This window comes from Fringilla coelebs, assembly GCF_963513975.1.
Source record: "Fringilla coelebs genome assembly, chromosome: 1".
NCBI classification, from domain to species: Eukaryota; Metazoa; Chordata; class Aves; order Passeriformes; family Fringillidae; genus Fringilla; species Fringilla coelebs.
The window spans coordinates 108,855,285-108,874,750 of NC_140028.1; the positions used below are offsets into that span (position 1 = coordinate 108,855,285).

General features: G+C 39.6%; 1 protein-coding gene across 1 annotated transcript in view; it reads right to left on the reverse strand.

Moving 5' to 3' along the window:
* The window catches only part of MYRIP (myosin VIIA and Rab interacting protein), a 191,834-nt gene that overhangs the window by 15,441 nt on the left and 156,927 nt on the right, over positions 1 to 19,466 (reverse strand). The window contains 6 exon segments of the mRNA XM_084206520.1: positions 6,365 to 6,604; positions 10,278 to 10,295; positions 10,297 to 10,320; positions 13,938 to 14,587; positions 17,998 to 18,093; positions 18,973 to 19,150. Of these exon segments, the coding sequence (XP_084062646.1) occupies positions 6,365 to 6,604; positions 10,278 to 10,295; positions 10,297 to 10,320; positions 13,938 to 14,587; positions 17,998 to 18,093; positions 18,973 to 19,150 (1,206 nt within the window).

The window sequence follows — 19,466 nt, forward strand, 5'->3', positions numbered from 1 at the left end:
GACGTTCTCCAGCTCCATCAAGGCTGTGAGCAGAGGTCTCTCCAATGAATGTGCCCAGTGAGCCCCACGTTTGCCTGACCTCCCGTACTGAGCCCTGGCCACCCCCTCCAAGGCCAGCCCTGAGCACAGCCACCAGCATAAACACCAGGGAGCTGGCTCTCTCTTCTGCAGGAACATGCACCCACATGCACAGCTACAGGCTATTCTTCTTGCTAAAAACAGAGGCCAGGCAGATTTTCTAATAAGTCTCAATCTCATTATGCCAGTAGTTGAACAGTGTTAATGTACCTGGTGAAAAAAGCAAGATGTTTTCTTGAAACAAAGGAAATAGGCCTCTGGCAAAAACCAACATAAAAATGTTATTCATAGTTCATGCTTTCCCCAAAATAGAGCTTTTTAAAACCTAAGAAGAATAAAATGTTTCCAGAGGATGGAAGCATAAATATTTAATGAAAAGATGATTTATGCTGTTATTCATACTGTCAAGAGACTTGGGAGGTTTCACTTAGGAAACAGGATCCCGCTGTGCTACTTAACAAACTCACTTAGAGGCTGTCATTCAGAAAGAAGAGCTATTGTGTCACGTAGTAATGGCAACAGACAACAGCAGGATTTAAACAAAGTTATTAAGCCTTGGTTGTAAGATTCTCTGAGCAGAAGTAAATGCATAAAGGGATTTAAAGAAATTCCTTAAGCACACAGCACATTGCATCAAGCTAATGCAAAGAGGAGAGAAACTCCACATTACTATGGAAGTTTGACTCGCTTGCTCATTGGTATATCTTAAGAAAGTTGTAGTACTAAGTAGAAGGGGAAAAAAAGAAAAAAAACAAGTAAGCTTTTAACAACTATTTCAATTTTCATGCTATGTGGGCAATTTGAAAAAATGGCAGGGGCTAATCTGTTTTTAACATAATCTCTATAGCTTCTGATAAAGTGGTCACAAGGATAGATTGCATTCAAATTGCAGCCTGCCAAAATAGCCTTCTAGAATGTAATTCTGGCATATACCATGAAATAAAGACCCAGTCAATTTATCTTCATGAAAGCATTAAAAGAGAAGGAGAATGGCTGGAGGAGACTGCAAACTAAATACATCCCATTTATCATGCTTGCCACTCTCAGGATCAGTGCCATTAAGATACTTCAAAGGGAATTTACACTTTGCTTTTTTTTCCTTTAGGCATTCATTTAGGGTTTCGGGGAATAAAGAAAAACTAACCAATCAATCGAAAAAAAAATTTTAAAAAGAGCAAGACAGAAAGAATTGTACAAATCGTTGTGCTAGTACAAGATGTTTCACTAAGACAATAGTTGCAAAATTTGAATTTTGGTTTGTTCACACCTGAAGTTTAGAGGGGCTGAAGGCCAACTCTACCCTAAACATGGCTTTTGGTGAAAACCATGGCCTTTCACTGCACAACTAAGACAAATGGACTTTTCAGGGCTATGAATACCCCAGAAAGACCATTAATTACTTCTGTAGCTTAAGAAGCACAAAATATTTTTCATAAAAACAAGTCTGCTGCAGGATTATGTTTGTTTTAAAATGAGAGCTGTGAATCTCCACAAGACCATTTTAGGCAATCACAAACTGAGGGATAATGAAAATGATGGTGCTAAAAATCTAAGAAGATTTAAGTCTAAGTCCCAAAATTAACTTGTGTTAGTTAATACCAACCTAAATCCTCAGGTATCTCAGATGAACTAAATAATTAACTCAAAGGTCATGATATTCAAATTTGCATCTTAAAGGCAGACACACAATTCAAACCCTCAATCTGAAGAGAACTGAGAATCCATAAATGCCAAACAACTTCAGCCAACTCTCCATGAAGGATACCACTTTTACTACTGCTTCAGATCATAATATACTAAATACCCTTTTAAAAGCATCCACTCAATGTGTGATTACATGAGATTCCCACTTTCTATTAAAATAGCAGTCCTGGTTTTTAAAGGTGCAGACAGGTGAAGGTCAGATAAGCACCAGGTACTTAATTTCCAGTGATTCAAAACCAATACATGTTTTTAAGTCTTATCCTATGGTCAGGTGTACAAGAACTAAAAGTTCCCAGCAATTTTAAGTCGCTGAAGTGCTCCAGAATAAGCTTATGAGAACAGAAGATTAAAGACCAAGAAAGACAAGCAGCATGGCTAAAATAAAAGCAAGATGGCTAAAGTATAGTATCCTGAACATTTTTATGTTCAGGAACAAAAGGCAGAATCTAGGCACTCCAGCTCTCATTTTAATAGTGCAGTATTGGGGAAGATGAAACAGGAAAGCCTTAAAAATATGATTGCCTGGCAAAAGATTTTGAGAATATGGAAACTATAAGCGAGATTGAAATGAAAGCAAGCTTTGAGATACCAAGCCTTAGCTACTGAACAACTGGAAAACAGTAGTATGGCTGCTGAAGGTAATCCCCTTTTGATTAGACAATACCCTCTGCTTGCAGACAGGTCAGAGCAGACCCTACTAGCTTGGCAGAAATGGTCCAAAGAGTAGTTTTTAGGTTTAAAATGTAACACAGTGTAGTAATGTAATGATTCTTATAGGCTGTATGTAAATGTTATAGGATTTGTATCTTGTACTAGATTGGTTAGTGAGAATTAGAATATTCAGCACAGGAGAAAATTTACTGTATTGTAACAGGAACTTCATCCTCTTTTACTCTTCTTCCATCCTCTTTTCCTTTTGCTCTTACTCTTTGCTCTCTCTCTTGCTCCTCTTTGGGGCTCCCCTCTCGGGCGTGCTCCGAGCTGCAGCTGGCAGCTCAAAGCAGGGCCCCTGCACCCAGGCCCTCTGCAATAAACTGCAAGTTCAAGACCTGGCTTCACAGGTCTCTTGCCTCCATCCGTCGGTCTGTCCCAACCGTCCTACCCACTGTCACTCCTACAATGCAGAACTAATGCTTCTGTATATTTAATTTGAAACCTGATGCCCAGCTCAGGAGGCTGTCTCTGACCAGTAGTGGTGAGTGCTAGACTGAAAGATCTGTAAATCCCTACAAGTGTGCATTCTCCAACAACCAGGCTTTTTAAAGACATGGCATATTGGGACTTCTGGCTTGGAAAGCATCTAAAATCACTGGTTGCCTGAAAATAGGTTTTCTATGCTTGTTTTTCACATGACATCTACTCATCCTAAAGTTATTACATCTTTTATGAGTTCAGGTATGTCTGTATTTTAGAGTGCCACAGCCCCAGCTGGTATCATACACTGTCATCTTCAGTATTTCCTGGTAAGATGTTGGCCAGCCAACTTTCCAGAGAGAAGGCGCATGTCAGAAAATTTAAAAGTACCTTTAAGGACAAATGAAAGGCTTGTCAAGAATAAGAATGAAAGCAGTGTGCTTGTTTCTCTACACCTGGAGAAGGTTTCCCTGCCAATTCCACTGAATTCCAGACCATGAAGAGTACTGGAGTATTCTGGTTTCTTTATTAAAGACAAAAAGAGTATATACTACGACCATTAATGAAGAGAACTTTTTTATCCAAAACAAATAAAGGATTAGGAGCTACAAGCACTCCTTTTTTTGCTGAACAGGGTAAGCCCTTCTTTCTTAAAACTTAAGAAAATTTTATTGAGGAAAAAGATATTAATCTTTGCTGTATTTTAAGTAACTGACATACAAATTTGAAAGAAATAGCAAAATTAGGAGAGAAAAAACCCACCAATATTACTTTGTAGATGCATGCAGATGAGTAAGTACACCAAAAACATAAATCCATCATTTTCTCTGCTCAGTTCTCTATACAGGAGCATTTCAGAAAGTCCTTTTTACAGCCTTTAATTCTGGATTTCATTTGCATAATGTTATAACCCCAGCTAGCCCATATATGCTGTTGAATAATGTGATATTGCTGTTTTGTCTTGGGAAAACAAATAAAAATAAATTAAATGCTGCTAACAAGCTCTGACAATAAATCCTTTATGTGATTTCTTTGGAAAGGTTGTGTGTACATCATGGAGGTATTTGCACACATGATAACAAAGGTATTTATACTCCTGTGTAGCCCATGGCTAAATAACTCAGAATCAAAGAGTCACATGCTCCTTACATTTGGAATGTAAGGCCATCACCTAGTCCAACTCTTCTGCTCAAAGCACATGCCCAGGGCATGTCCATTGGCCAGTCAGATTTTGCTTATATCCAATGACACAGACTTTACAATCTTTCTGGGAAACCTATTCCAGTATTTAAACAGCAACACAGTGAAAAAGCTTTTCATTTGGATGGGAATTTTGTATTTCAGTTTGTGCCCACTGCTTCCATTTCTGTCAGAGGAAAGAGTTTCATTTCCACTTTATTTCCCACAACAAACTCTCCCCTATCATATATTTAAACACATTGAAGAAATTCTCCCACACCTTCTTTTCTTGGATAGACAATGGCAGCTCTCTCAGCCTCTCCTCATATGACAGACGCCCCAGTTTTTTAACCATCTCTGGGGCCCTTCACAGGACTCATTTCAGTGTGTCCATGTGTACCTTGTACTGGGGAGCACAAAACAGGACACAGCACTCCAGAAATGGTCTCACCAATTTCACTGAACAGGGGCGCATAAGCTAATCAATTCCCACGTGCAGGACTTGCATTTCCCTTTGCATTTGACTGCTTAAAGTCTTGTTAAAGCCAAAATAAACAATATTCATAGCTCTGAATGTCTCAGATTGCCGTGATCTTTCAAAGATGAACTTCACAATTACATGGGCCAGTTCCCTCAGGTCTTGGAAGTGCATCCCCATCACACACCATGCACATGTGCAGATCCCAGTTTTTGAAATGTTTGCTAACCTGATCCTCCTCTATCAAGGATAAGCCTTCACTGCTCCAGGTTTTCCCATAGGTCTCAGGGGCCTGGGATTCTTGAGGGAAAATCTCACCCAGAAAACTGAGGTGAAAACAATGTTGTGTAATAGCCTTTTCTATGTTCTGTGTCACCAGATCACTGCAGTAGTGAGCCCAGCTTTTCCTCATCTGCCTTTTGCTGCTGATGGACCTGTAGAAGGCTTTTTCCCCCTTTGTGTCTCTGGATACATTCAGCTCCAGATGAGCATTGGCTTTTGTGACACCGTTCCTGCATTCTTGGACAGCACCTCTATTGCCTGCCTGGATTACTTGATCCTGTTTTCACCTGCCAGTGTATTAGTTCTTTATATAATTTGAACAAAACAACTTTCAAATAATGACAAATAGATTTCCTTTAGAGAGTTGTCCACATTCCTTGTCAAAGCTGAGCTGCTGTGCACACAGTACCCCAAAAGGCAAGTCAAGATATGCAGCAAACTAGAATAAGCCTAAGTGGATCTAAGGAATAAGAGTGTTTGTCACCTTAATTTTTTTAAGATTTTCTAAGCCTTCTGATGTTGACATTCTTTTAGAGAAGTTTCTCACACACTTTCTGTAAATAGCACATTGTTTTGCATTCTTTTATGGAGGAGGAGAACTTTGATGGACTGTTGGTTTGTCCAGTGTCATTGGAGAGGTGGCACTGTCACCCTCCAATCCAACTGTCACTTTTGGAAATCTATAAATGTTGGAGTCAGAAAATAAACTTCCCTTTTCTCTTCACCTCGAGAGCAGCGGTGTGTGCCTGTGTTCTTTCGTGTTCCATTGCAACAGTGCTTGACTGGCAAGAGGCAGCACTGGGCTCCTCTAGCACTAAATTCAAGCAAACCACATGATCTGAAGAGAAATTCAGAGGTAGAAAGTACAGAGAGGAGGTGGTAAATCCTGAGTGACACTGAAATCTGGTTCTCATTGTAAGGGTGAAATGGCACAAATGAAGGGTCTCAGGCACTATCAGAACTGACACCAAATTTCAGTTTCAATAGAAAATGTTACTACTCTCAGAAGCCTATTAGCTGACAGAGTAACAGGTTGGAAAGCTTTAAAGAAATACTAAATAGTTTTATAGAGATGCAAAAGAAGAATCTATGCCATCAGCATGAACTAGATAATTCTACAAAGAGAGGAGCAACTAAAAGGATGGAAAAAAACACTTAAACTGGTTAGCAAGGCCAAAAAAAGAAAACCTGGGTATGTTTTTAAAATCAAAAAGTGTAAGTCGATTTTCAGTCAGTATAAATTGACATAATTCCATTAATATCACCCGGTAAACAGTTTTGTTGCACAGGCTAAGTTCCCTGCTTGGAAATGATGCTGTAGGCTTTCTGTTCCTCACAGAGAGGAAAACACATCTTAACTTTTATCTGCACAGGAGGTTCCGGCTCAGACCAGTATAAAGGACTTCAGGTTTTTTTAAGCAACTGTGTTCAGTCTTCTAGCCAGAATTTTCTCTTTTGGCATTCTAACTCTTAGAGTACTATTCCTACTCCTTTCTAACTACCACTTACCTTCTTTAACTCTTCCTGGATACTTCTTCCATTTTCCTCTGAGGACAAACTCTCCTTCTGGTTTTCCAGATCTATTCCAGGTTCTGACTCTTGTTCTTCACCAGATGATGTTTCCTTGTCACTCATTTTAGCAGCAAGCTGAAATAACCTGGATTTAAGCTCATCCTCCATAAGTTCAGGCTTGACATCATGGTGCTGATCCTCATTGCTTATATCTGTTTCTGATAAATCATCAAAATCCTACAAAGACATTAGAAAAAAACATATAAATTCCTGTGTAGGCATAGAAAGAAGAGGTTCTCGCTATATTTTAGTTCTAGTTATATTTTTCTAGCTTTCTAGAAAATAGAGGTATGATCACTCTGCAGGGAAGCTAGAAAGAAAGCACACTAAGTGTTCTGATAAAAAAGGAATGCCAGTAAACCAACACTTGCTGGATTATATTCATCATTCCTTCTTACTTTCATGTTATCTAAAAAGGAACTATGAAAATCACTATGTATCTGTATGCAACTAATAATACATCCCTCACAGGCACAGTGCTGACAAAAGTGATGTGTGAGAATGAAATAACCTGCAACCTGGCAGTTGTGTTCAGCTTTCAGTTGAAAGCTGTGCTTGCATTCCCTGACTGCTTGCTCTTGAGCATTATCCATGTTATTCTCAAAGACTGCTGGAAACAAGTTTTGCAAAACTCCTCTTTTGTTATATGATGTGGCTTAAACTGTCAGATTATTTGCATAGGTAGATCCTCTACAGAGATGATTTTTTTTTTCCCATATGCCAGCCTCTGTGGAACAAGTTCAGTCTTCAGGAGCACCTTCTGTTCTGAGTCTTGGATCCTTAAAGCTGGGAAACACTTAAAGGGTCAGTTAAATACAGTGGGTGCTAAAGACTCAGCCATAAGTCCCTTTGGAAGCTGAAGACAAGAAAAGCAAAATCTTTGCCCAGCATTTAATAAGGTGGAAAGCAGGATAGTTTTGTCAGCCCTTGCTGACAAATTCTGAGAATATCTCATAGCTGCACTTCCCAGAGCAACCTGTTCCACCTATAGCATTTGCTGCCTTCTGGAAATGTTCTCTCCCTGCTCACTGCTGAGAGAAAGTTCTGAATCATTAGCTTGTTTGGTGCTTCAGCCAAGTCCATGAAATAAGATGGTATTAGGTAGGTTTAAAAGTGACAGATATTTTGAAATGGAACATAATTGTGCAAAACCACCCAGAAGGTGGCTGTGAAGAATTCAGCCTGGGACCAGAGTGGTAGGCACATCTCAGCAGGCCTAGGAGGATGATTTGGGGCAATTCTCAGAGAGGAAATTATTCCTATCTGCCTTAGGTTCTCATACTGTGACAAGACCAGAGACTGCTGGAGAGACTAAAATCTGTATTTTGTCTTCCATTCATTTGGAAATAGATAAACAGGAGCAGCACTGTTCAGGGATGAACCAATTACTCCAGTTTTCACAGGAAATGTTAACTCTGCCCACTCCCTCACAAACACTATCCACCAAACTGCTTTTCATGGATTGACACATTGTGTTCATAATGTCAGTTCTCATCTTTCATACAGTAAACTATACTGGAGTGTTCAGCACTTTCACAGTGTTCTGGACAATTTTTGTCAGCAGTTATTTGGAATTACACAACTAAATTATTTCTTTATAGCTCACCTTCAGGATGCAGAAGGCCCTTTTAGAAAATCAGGATTTGAAGGAACAACAAAAAATTGAGAGCAACAATAGAAGGTGAACCATGGGTTTATGCGGAAATTCTTCCCTAACAATGAGCTTCTGCAAAATAAAAAGCTTTTTCTGCTAAAAAGCTGTTCAATGATCAAAACCAAGATTTCAAACCAGTGTGGTTTCACTTCAGTTTTATAAGATGACATTCTCTTATATACACACACAAAAGACTGGTGTATTTCACCTCTTAAATTAAAAATCTCTATCATAATAATGTTTCCTCAAATTGCAAGAGAAGATTTCTTCAGACATTTCTTGCACATCACTCCACATTACAAATATCAGCATTACACCCCAACTAACAATCTGCCAATGACCAATGCTCACAAGAGACTAAACTACTATCAGTCCATCAATTTGTACCCAGGAAAGAAACAATCATAATTTATGTGATATACAGGATAGAAAGCCCAGCTTAACTGTACACTTCTATTTTATGAGACTACAGTTTAATGCAGATACAGCTCATTAAACCTGAGCTATTTACAGCTAGGTATCTAGTCCAAGCTAATTAGTGGAACCCCTCTTTACTTGAATTACCTCCATTTATTTAATTGGTACCTCCAAAAACTGGTACTGCTCTCATCTACCAAAACCTGGTTTAGGATTACAGCTCTGCACTAGGGGTGTGGGCTTACTCTAGCAGTGTTGATGAAGATTGAACACGGTTTGCCTTGAGATCAAGTCTGCAAGGGAAAGAAGAAAATCTCATTCTATGCAGACATTTGAGCACATCAAGCTCGTAAAGACAAGAATTTGGTATCCTTGTTTAAATGAGCTTACAGATATGTATATAAAATCTAGTGGAGCAGTGAGGGAGGCCAGCAGTCCAGAGGGGTGGATTTTCCCACACTTTCTCCTCACTGCTGTACTGACAGACTTCACTGTGCAGCAGGACATGCATCAGTCCTCTGGGGGCTTCTCAAATAGATCTGCTCAGCTTTAACTGCTTAGCATCTTTATTGGAGGAGCAAAGCACAGATACACCCATGGGAAGCACCACTTGTTAATCTAAAGAATCTGTATTGACAACAGCAATATGACAACTTATCTCAATCCCCAAAAAAATACCAGGCCTCATAGAATCACACATGGCAGCAACTTAAAGATCTTTTTGCTAGGTCTGCCAGCGCAGATGAAAATCATGAGATGCCCTGGCTACTCCAGGGTCTCATTCTGCATTAGCTAAATCTGTGTTTTGAATACATATTGTTTCTTGAGAGTATTGACTGTATTACAGCTGGGCTCAGATATGCCTGTAACCCCTTTTTTAGCTTTCCAGCCTCCTTTAAATGAGTGAGTAGATTATCTATATTGGCTAGAGCTGCTAATTCCTGTGCACATGCAGAGATAATGGTACCTTACACTGCTGCACTTTGTGGTTTCTGTTAATAGAAGGCTGCTTGACTCGTGTGTTGGGCTTTTCAGACAGTGGCAGCAAACTATTTGTGAGGAGGTTATACTTCTTTCACGGACTGACAAGTTAAAATATGCATTAGCAGCCATGAAAAAAAAAATCAATAAGTTGAAAGGTACTATTGTTATTATTATTGAATAGATGCTGCATTAAATTTTGTTATTCTTTACTGTTCATGTTTTCACTCTTTCTGGAAAGTTTAATGACTTTTTGTGCCATTACACAAATCATTGTGTGAATTCCCATCTGCATCTATCAGCAATACATAATGCTAATAACTGCACACAGGAATAAAGGGCTACCATTTTATCTGAAAATTGAGTTTCTGTGAGGGCCTGACAGACTGACACAGCCATGAACCCAGTATCACTAAAAGAAAATCAAGTGTTTCTATACAAGCATAAGTCTTTTAGGAGACAATGAAAGCAACAAATACACCTTCACTCAAAAACAGTGTCCAAATCTTTGCACACAAACTGCTGATAACTCAATGTAATCAGAGTGAATTGAAATGAAATACAAAAAAAGATGCTCCAGAACAAAATCTATGTTAAACTATAAATTCCTGTGAGAAAGCTTCCTTCATATAGGAAACCAAAGATTGGAAAGTAAAATTTTTAGGAGTATACACAAATTGCGAGGTTTGCAGGCAGTTCTCATCAAGAGCCAGAGTGATTCCAGGGAGCTGTTTTCAAAGAATACATCCCAAGCGCCATCCCGTGGGAACAGGCAGCCTGACAGTGCTCACCCCTTACCTGGCTGCAGGCCAGCAGGGCTGTAATTAACAGGTGGGGTCTCCTGATCAAAGAAGCAAACTCATAATGAGGGCATTTCTTTCACTCGAAGCAATTAAGCTCCTCCACTTTGCATCAGAAACATAAGAACTTCAGCTACATTAAGCAACACTCAAATCCTTCTCTCAAAAAGATAATGAGAGTCAATATTATTATTGATATTATTGATTGATTATTAATATCAATATTATTATTACTAATAGCATCAACTATTATTACAATTACTACTAATAAAAGCAGATAATGATTGATGGCTTAAGTGTCCATTTTTTGTAAAAAGTTACCATTTGAAAATTAATCATTAAAAGCAAGGTTGCACTTTCCAGTTCAGTTCCCACAGAAATATGTCTTTTGTGGTACATAAGCAATCAGATATTATTTATAGCAGGACTTTGGTTTTACCAGGACAGTTTTCATTTCATGCTTCCTGACTGTGTTTATGGCATATCTACAGACAGCTCAGTAAAGGAGCTTGTTCTTTTACTTATCATTAAGCAAAACATCCACAGATACAGCACCTCTTGGTTCTCAGGTTTCCCCTTCTAAGTCACTGAAGACTTTAAACAAAAATTTCTCTCTCAGTCACAAAGTCTTTATTCTACTGCTGTGCCTAAAATATATTTTTTTAAAAATGCCACAGCATTATCCCACTCTAGGAATTGGATCCTGATTAAAAAATACCTGATTTTAAATTGAAATTCAGTTATGAGTTATGAACTGACTGCAGTTTTTCCGAAACATAACTGCTTACAACTCTCTAGACTCAGAGCAAAGAAGAAAAAGGGCTTGTTTTCATCTCACTGAGAAACCTGGAGGGTAAAAAACAAGAAAGCTACCTTCACTATTTGAATATTAAAAATGAAACCCCAACTTTTAGACCGATAAACTGAAATCCTGGTCTATGATGCTGATGAAAACATAATGGTTAACAAATTATTACAATGCAGTAAAATAAGTGAAGTACTGAAAAAGTGTTTCTTTACTGCAATTGACATATAATCAGTTATTCACTGTCTAATATCTTGGTCTACAAGAGTTTAGAAGAGTTGGTATGGTCTCTGCAAATTCTGCATAATCTCATCATGTGAAAAGCTATGCCTGGTTTAAGACCCTGCAGTCAATTTTTCTTAAGTCTATGCTGACTGCAGTTCTTCACACACCTACATTATAATTTTGCAGAACTGTTTATATGTAGGGCTCTCCCTGGTGCAGCCTCAAATCAATCATTTTACCAAGATCAATACATAATTCTGGGGAATATATGAAACCCTGACATCCCTTTAATCTCATTTACCTGAGCACTGTAAATGATGTCTGGCTAATTCATTTGCATCCATTAAATCAGGTTCCTTACACACATGCCAATTTTACTTGCTTCCTAGAATTGTTCAACCATGCAACATTCTTACTTTGAATTGTGGTAGGCGGTCCATTCGTGGTGCCAACAGTGCCTGTTCACCAGAGGCTGGAGCAAAAGTTCTACAAATGTGAGCACCAGCTGTCAAATCAGCCACCTCTGTGTGTGTGTGAGTGTGTTCAAACACAAACTAAACACATGCAAACCCAACTAAACATAAACTTCCTAGTAAGAATTGGATTACTTTGAAAACAGTGGCATGATCTGGAGGCACTGTGCCTCTGCTTGCCCCACTGAGGCTGAGGAGGCAGCGGGGCAGGAACAGCCCCTTTTAGCCTCAAAGGTAAAATGAAGGGGAGAGTGGGTTAGAATCCTGAATCTTGCACTTTCAGCACATCAGAGAGCTTACAGGAGACAAAGCAACTCACAAAAGACTTGGGAAAGAAGAATATAATTTCCCACACCAGCTTGCACTTTGAAGCACACACCAAGATGCTAAAGGATGCCAACACAGATTTTGGGAAGCACCTTGCCTTTCTGAGCTCACCTGGACGAGCAGGGTGGGGGTTAGATTGGATATTATGAAAAATTTCTTTGCAGAAAAGATTATCCAGCACTGGAACAGGCTGCCTAGGGAAATGGCTGATTCACCATCCCTGGAGGTATTTATAAGACATGTAGTCATGGAACTTAGGGACAATGTTTAGTGGTCAACCTGGCAATGCAGGGTTAACAGCTGGACTTGATGATCTTAAAAGTGTTTCCAATCTAAATGAGTCTATGATTCTTTAATATCTCCAGGACTTTCTCTGTGAGCTCTGATCTTCCATGCCCTGCATATTGCACCTAGGAAGTCACAATATGAATACAGACACACAGAAGTCATGAAAGAAAAAAAGCAAAGCCATAAAGCTAAATGCAGAAGTCTGTGTACAGGATATAATCTTTGTGCAGTCCCTGGGAAGCCTTGTAATTCTGCTTGATGTTCTAAGAAGTCAATAATGGCCAGTGATGTGTCATCAGATCACATTATGTTACATCATACTTCCCTTTGAGAACTGTTGATTTTAAATATATGAGGACACGAGTATAAATGAATCAGTACAGAACACCCTGAACACCCACACTCTTGTCCTAAAAACAGATGGAATGGCTCCAGAATTAATGACATCCAGCATTAAAGCCCTGCTGAAATCCTAGAATCCTAACACTGACTTACAAGCAGCTGTACTGATGGTTTTCTATAGGAAATACAGGCTAGTAGCAGAAGGAAAAAAAAACTGTTCCAAGCATCCTAAATTTGGCCAGATAGCTTTAAGATTGAATCAGGCTGCTTGTAATCAGAGGCACAGGGAGAAGCCAGCCCTCAGCTCCTTGCTTCAGGCTTATTATTACTCTGCTGCAGCAATGATGCAGCTTCAGGATTTAAGAGGGGTAGGATGTGGGAAATAAAACTTGACAAGGGGTCAATGTTCTGAGCTTGCATGCTTGCACTGCCAACAAAATTCTGGGGAACAAATGGATCCCTTAATACCAGTCCCAGGTCTGGACAAACTCCAAATAGAGACGATTTGGCATTCTGGTTATCACCTGTAATTGAAAATAAATGTTTGCTGTCTTCAAGCTGTATGAGCAATTTTTCGGAGTTTGAGATAGTGCAGTGTGGGGTTTTTGCTTGTTTCTTTGGGTTTTGTTTGTTTTCTTAATGAACTGACAAATTATTTAAATGGAAGTAGTTTGCAAACACTCACCCTAACACATCAGAAGTCATCTTAAGATGACCAATTAAAAACAGACATCACTTGGACTGGATTTCACAAAAAGCCCTTTTTGAATTTCTCCTGCTCATTAGCTTTATTCCTTACCAGATTATTTGTAGACACTGCAGAGCAGATTCCTAGGCATATGAGTTATTTCTTATAACAAGAAAAAAGAAGTTTAAAAAAAACCCCAGCACAACAAAACAAGTGATTAATTACCATTTCTCAGCTGTTGACAAATCCTGAGGGTTTTTTCCTTAAGAGCGCTGTATTTTACAACATTAACAATGTCTTTGATTGGATGAAAGTGGTCTATTTGAGAAAAAGGTAAAGCCTGTCTAACACCCTGCTTTTTCTTCTTCTTACTTAGGAGACATAAGGAAGATAAAGCTTGCAAGAACACTCCACCTCCCACTCATGATTCACATGATATTGCCAGCACGGCTTAATTAGTTTTGCCCAGCTCTTTTTGAGAATGCATTTGGTAAGCTCAAACACAATTACCTGACTTAAATTCATCTTGTTGGCTTTTGCCTGATTCTTTTCTTCACCTAAGTCTTCAGAGATGGCTTTGTTCTTCTTCCACCTTCTTGATCTCTTTTCTAAATCATAATGGACTCCTTCAGTCTCACTGCTGTCTGAATACTCCAAGCTAGTTGCCTGTGGATTGAAATTTACATCTAGTTCTCCATGGAAGTGCTTCTTTTCCATCCTGGGCATATCACTTTGAGTTCTGCTTTGCAACCAGAGAAGCTTGCTAGGTCCTTTAGCTTCCTGGGAAGAGTTTATTGAAGATGTTTCCGAATCGGAGAACAGCGTCTCAGTGTTGGTGTATAACCCAGAGGAGGGGGAGGTCACTGCCTGGTACTGATCATTGCCATAAACCCACTCGGTGCCATACTGGGAATTGGAGTAGTAGAAGTCGTCTGGCAGCTGCCGAGGTCTCCGCCGCAGCTTGTTCAAGGCCACGTTCCAGTCATAGTCATCCTCGCTGTCCGAGCCCATCTCGTCGTAGGCAGACACAATGCTGGACTCGTTCTCCAAGGCTTTGAACACCTGACTCTTTGGTTTGGCGAGCATTCGAGGACGAGGCAGGGTGACATTCTGCAAAGCCACCCAGTTTCCATCGGTGCTTTGGAAAACAGAAGGCGGACCTACGGAAAGGAAACGAGAACAGCTGTGATCACACCGTGAATGGCTGCTTTACTTGCCACAGACTGAAAGTGCCAACAAAACCAACTAACAAATGCAAGTGCTGCTGCCACGTGAACTCTCCCACGTTGAGAGCCAAGCTACCCTACACTATTTAGAAGCCACGACTTTAACTCATGGTCATGACTAAAATGGGAGAGTACTTGGGCCAAAGTTTTTTTCTAAAAGAATGGTTAGGAAAGACTGATGGAACATAAGCACACAGGCATGCATAAATCCTGAGTTTTGCAAACGTCTTTCATTCTGGTGCGCAATCCTGGTCCCCCAGATTGGGGGAAAAGGAAAGATGGAAAAAGAATCAGAGAAGAGCAGCAGAGGTTGTACCATGTTCTAAAATGGTGTCCATTCAAGGAATGATTAAGTAAGCCAGAGCTTTGCCATCTGGAGGACAGAAGACTGAGAGAATACATGCTAAAAGAGATGGGGGAATCTCTTCCAACCTAACTACTAGAGGGCATGAAGTGAAGCTAGAGAAATCAAGGTTTTAAACAAATGAAAGAAAGTAGTGTGATGCAATGGGTACCAGACCTATGGAGCATCTTGTCTGAGGTTGTTCTGGATGCTTGAAATTATCTGTGATAAAACAGAGATGGCTATGAACAGGCGGAGGAATCTACTAAAATTTACTGAATACAGAAATAGCTGAGATAGTAATTAAATTGACAGTTCTAGAGGTTCAGAGCTTGCTCAGAGGCAGTATGAAAAATACCTGCTTTGTCCTAATCTCTCCTAGACTCTTGCTTATGGCTGCTGTTCTCGTACCCCAGACTAAAAACCAAATGAGCTGATTCTGTCTGACACAAGCACTGCTGCTCTTGTACCCTTCCACATTTTGAGAGTATGTCTTACAACTCCAACATAAAAACCAAAAAAAGCCACAGATATGCCCAGAAAGTGCTCTGTAACTCTCATAACTCCAAGAATTGATTTTCTTCTAAATTTAAATTCAATTTCCAATCAAAATTGAAAATTCCTCTCCTGGGAAACATGGATGTGTGATGACTGTCTTCTGCAGCATTTGAAAAATATATAATGCCAAGGATTTACACACTAATCCAGCCTACTTAATGAACTAATCAGACTTAAGGATTCCTCCCATGGATTCAAATTTGTTATTTTCAGAAACCTCTAGAAATACTTAATATAAACTATTAGTTTTCTCATAATGTAAGCAGAACATCACTGTTTTCAAATGGACACAGTAATATCTGGGTCTGTTGTAGAATATAATTACGCATTTTGCATTAGATGGTTACAAATACTAGGATGAAAAGAAGATTACTTTTTCCCTGGAACTGTTCATAAAGAACATTAGTATGCAGTAAGCTGTGTTTAGTTTAAAAAAACAAAGTCTGAGGTGGACTATCACCACCAAAGTACCCCCACCAAAAAAAAAAAAAAAAAAATTAAGCGGTAATTAAACTTAAGAGCTATGAGAGTTTTATGACAACTTTTGCATTTCTTACTCATTTGAATCCTTTTGGCTTGTTTTCACTTCCTAAGATTTAAGTCAATTCAGAGAACTTGAGAAAATACAATTCTTACTCCTGTTTAAAAGGAAATCATAGAAGTTAAAAGGAAATAATAGTAGTTCTCTTGTAGCAGTGAACAAGCAAGGATATAACTGAAATCAGGAGTGTAAGGAGAACTAAAACTTTGTTATAGTAATCCCTGAAAAAAAACCCAAACAAGCTATCAAGCACAAGAAACTTTTGCCTGTTTACTTTTCTTAACTATACTAACCTAAGTATAGGGTTCTCCTGAGAGAAAGAACTTTCCTTAAAACATTGTTCCTTCAAACAAAGCCACCATCTCTGCAGGATATAAATCTCCAACACGAACTGGATTCAGCTGCACCACATTACACAAATGTAATGGGGAGCCACAAACTCTTTTTCTCCCCCAAACCATACCCCCTTATTCTATTTAACAACACCACGTGAGAATCAGTCTACCAACCTCAATTAGCTGAAGAAAGGACAGGATACTAGTAGATTAGAGGACAAACAGGGTAGAAAGCAACTGAGACCTCTATATTCAGAAAGCTGACTCAGCTTTATCCCACTTTTATTCTACTACGTCAAGTGCTCCCTTCCTGATTTTCCAAAATGAAGTCACTTACTTGAAAGAATGTTTTTTTCACACAATTCTTTGGGCATAAGTGATAATTCATTCATGTGAAAAGGAAAAAAAGATTTAAGAAGTTTCATTGTAAGACTATTGATGAAGGCTCTCGAGTCACCATTTAAACCAACATGAATTGTAACCAAAATGAATTGTGAACTACTTTTTGGCTACATGCCTAAAAAGCCCATTGATTTTACCACACCAAGCTCTTTGTTGAGATTTCTCTTGTTTTCTGTATCATAATACAAAGCTGCTTATTACTGCATAGGTGAGACAATATTTACAGATATTAGCACAGTCAGCTATTTACTATTAGCTCAATAGGCACCACAATTTCATCGCAAATGTGGTTTTTAGATGAAAGAAGCAGAACAAATCCTCTCCGTAGAGCACCCAAAAAGAAAATGGGTCAATTTTGTTCTGCTGTGGTTAAGCAATTGTTAAATACTAAATTTCTCAACAGTTGAATGCAATGGGATTCAAGTGGGTGCTTAAATTTAAGGAGCGAATTAACTGCTTTACTGAAAATAGGCCTAACACTAAAATGCCCACGAGAAAAACACTTCTGACAGTGGGTTGGTTAAGAAATTCACAGAGTAAGGCATACTTGGTTAAGTTAGATTTTAGTGCTACTTTAATATTAATGCCTTTCATGGGGGAGGAGAAGTACTGAAACTGTCTAAATTTCAGTCTCCCCAGTTTTCAACTGGCATTACAGATAAACAAATTGAACACATGGCAGCTCTGGTCCCTGGCTGCCACCAAACCCAAACACACACTGTAACTGCCGGTGCTTGCCCGTGCCTAGTGAGGCAGCTGTGGGAGCTACAGCACCAGTGAACTCACCCCACAAAAGAAGTTTTCTACTTGTGCAGCTTCATGAAACAGTGTGCTAAAGGGGTCAGATGGGTTCTATCTACAGCTGCTACAAGAGAGGAAGCAAGAACAGCCAGATTCTGCCACGGGATGACAACACTTGGAGCCAGGGAATGCTGCTGCAATGAGTTCAGTTCTCCTCCCTTTGTGCAACTGTAGGGGTAAAAACTAACCAACACTATGGTGAGGGAGTTGCCTGGTGCTACACTCTTGTGGCCTCACAAATGCTTCAGCCAGAACAAGAGAGGCAATGGAAATGGGAACACCCCAAGAGCAGGAGCCACAACTGCAGAAGCACAGAAAGGGTTAGGTTGGAAGGGACCACAGTGGGTCAGCTGGTCCAACCAACCTGCACATGGCACAGGATTGCATCCAGGTTCTTGAATATCTTCAGTGAAGGGGACTCCACAGCATCTCTGGGCAACCTGTTCCAGCGCTTGGTCACCTGCATAGTGAAGAAGTTCTTTCTCATATCCAGGTGGAACTTTCTGTGCATCAGTTTCTGCCTGTTTTCTCTAGTCCTATTGCTTGGCACCACTGAGAAGAGCCTGGATCCATCCTCTGACACCCTCTTTTCAGATACTTATATACATTGATATCTTCTACAGTTACAACCTGTCTTTATGTCATCTAGAAGTAAGCAGGGAATTGCATTCTACCCCAGGGTGCTGATTCAGGCAGGAATGGAGCTGACTTGGAAAGCTGCTCACTATCCATCATCCGTACTTACATCCATGCCTAATGCATGATGACAGCGGTCAGATCCAGGGAAGCTGCTGGTCAGTGCAGTTCCTACACATACAGCTTCCTCAGATTAGTCTGGAAGCTCAGGTGAGTAGGGCTGCACAGAACACTGCATTTGTGAACTCATCAGGGTTGAAAATAAAGTTGTAAGGAGGAATTCTAAATGTGAATTATTTTAATGACTGGCTCGCCACATAACCTTGTGAATAGTTACCCTGTGTCATGGAGGGGATACAATGGGCTGCAAACTCCTTCAACTGGAGAACAATGACAAAGAAGGGCCCTTGAGCTCTTGTGTCTTATTAGCCCTAAAATGTATCAAAACTAGTTGTCTAAATTTTGTAGCAGTCCAAAATCAACTCCACAAAGACCCAAATTTCGAATAATTTTTTAAAAAGAAAGTTAAGATAAGCAAATGAAATTGTGACACAGCAACATCAAATATACATTTTACATGCGACCTCTGAAAGCACAAAGGTCAGCAGAAGTGCCCTAGAGAAGGTCCTTGCTTTAAGTTGTATTTATTCCACACGTGAGTGAGAACCAAAAAAAGAATCTTATTCGTACTAGAAATATTTACTTGTTTCATTTAGCCTGTCTACACTCTTCCAGCTGGGTAAAGCAGAGCGCTTGCGTTCCTTCTGCTTCCTGGACTGTCCCTTTTGATGCCTCCCAAGAGCCTCGGCCACAGATGATGCAGGGTCTTGTCCTTTACTGGCTGTATCTTCACTAGCCAGAGAGAATGCAGACTGAGACCTCTGTGGGATTAAAAATCAGAGAGTGAAATTTAAAAACAGAAGAAGTTAATTGTTCAACTCTTTATCATAATTAGTATTCAGTTACCCGTGGAAGTGTGGGATCTGCTAACATCACAAATGGGATTTAATGTATTCAAAAGAATTCAGCATTAGATTGCTTATTTATGTGCATTACTGATGCTATGCAAAGAGGCAGGAAATTGTTTATACTACCATGGACCAGATGGAGAGAAATAATTAAGGTGAAGTAGTTGGGAATGTGCTTGGTGAGGACTGATACCGAACTGCTTTGACTCAAGTTAGCCAGAAAGGGATC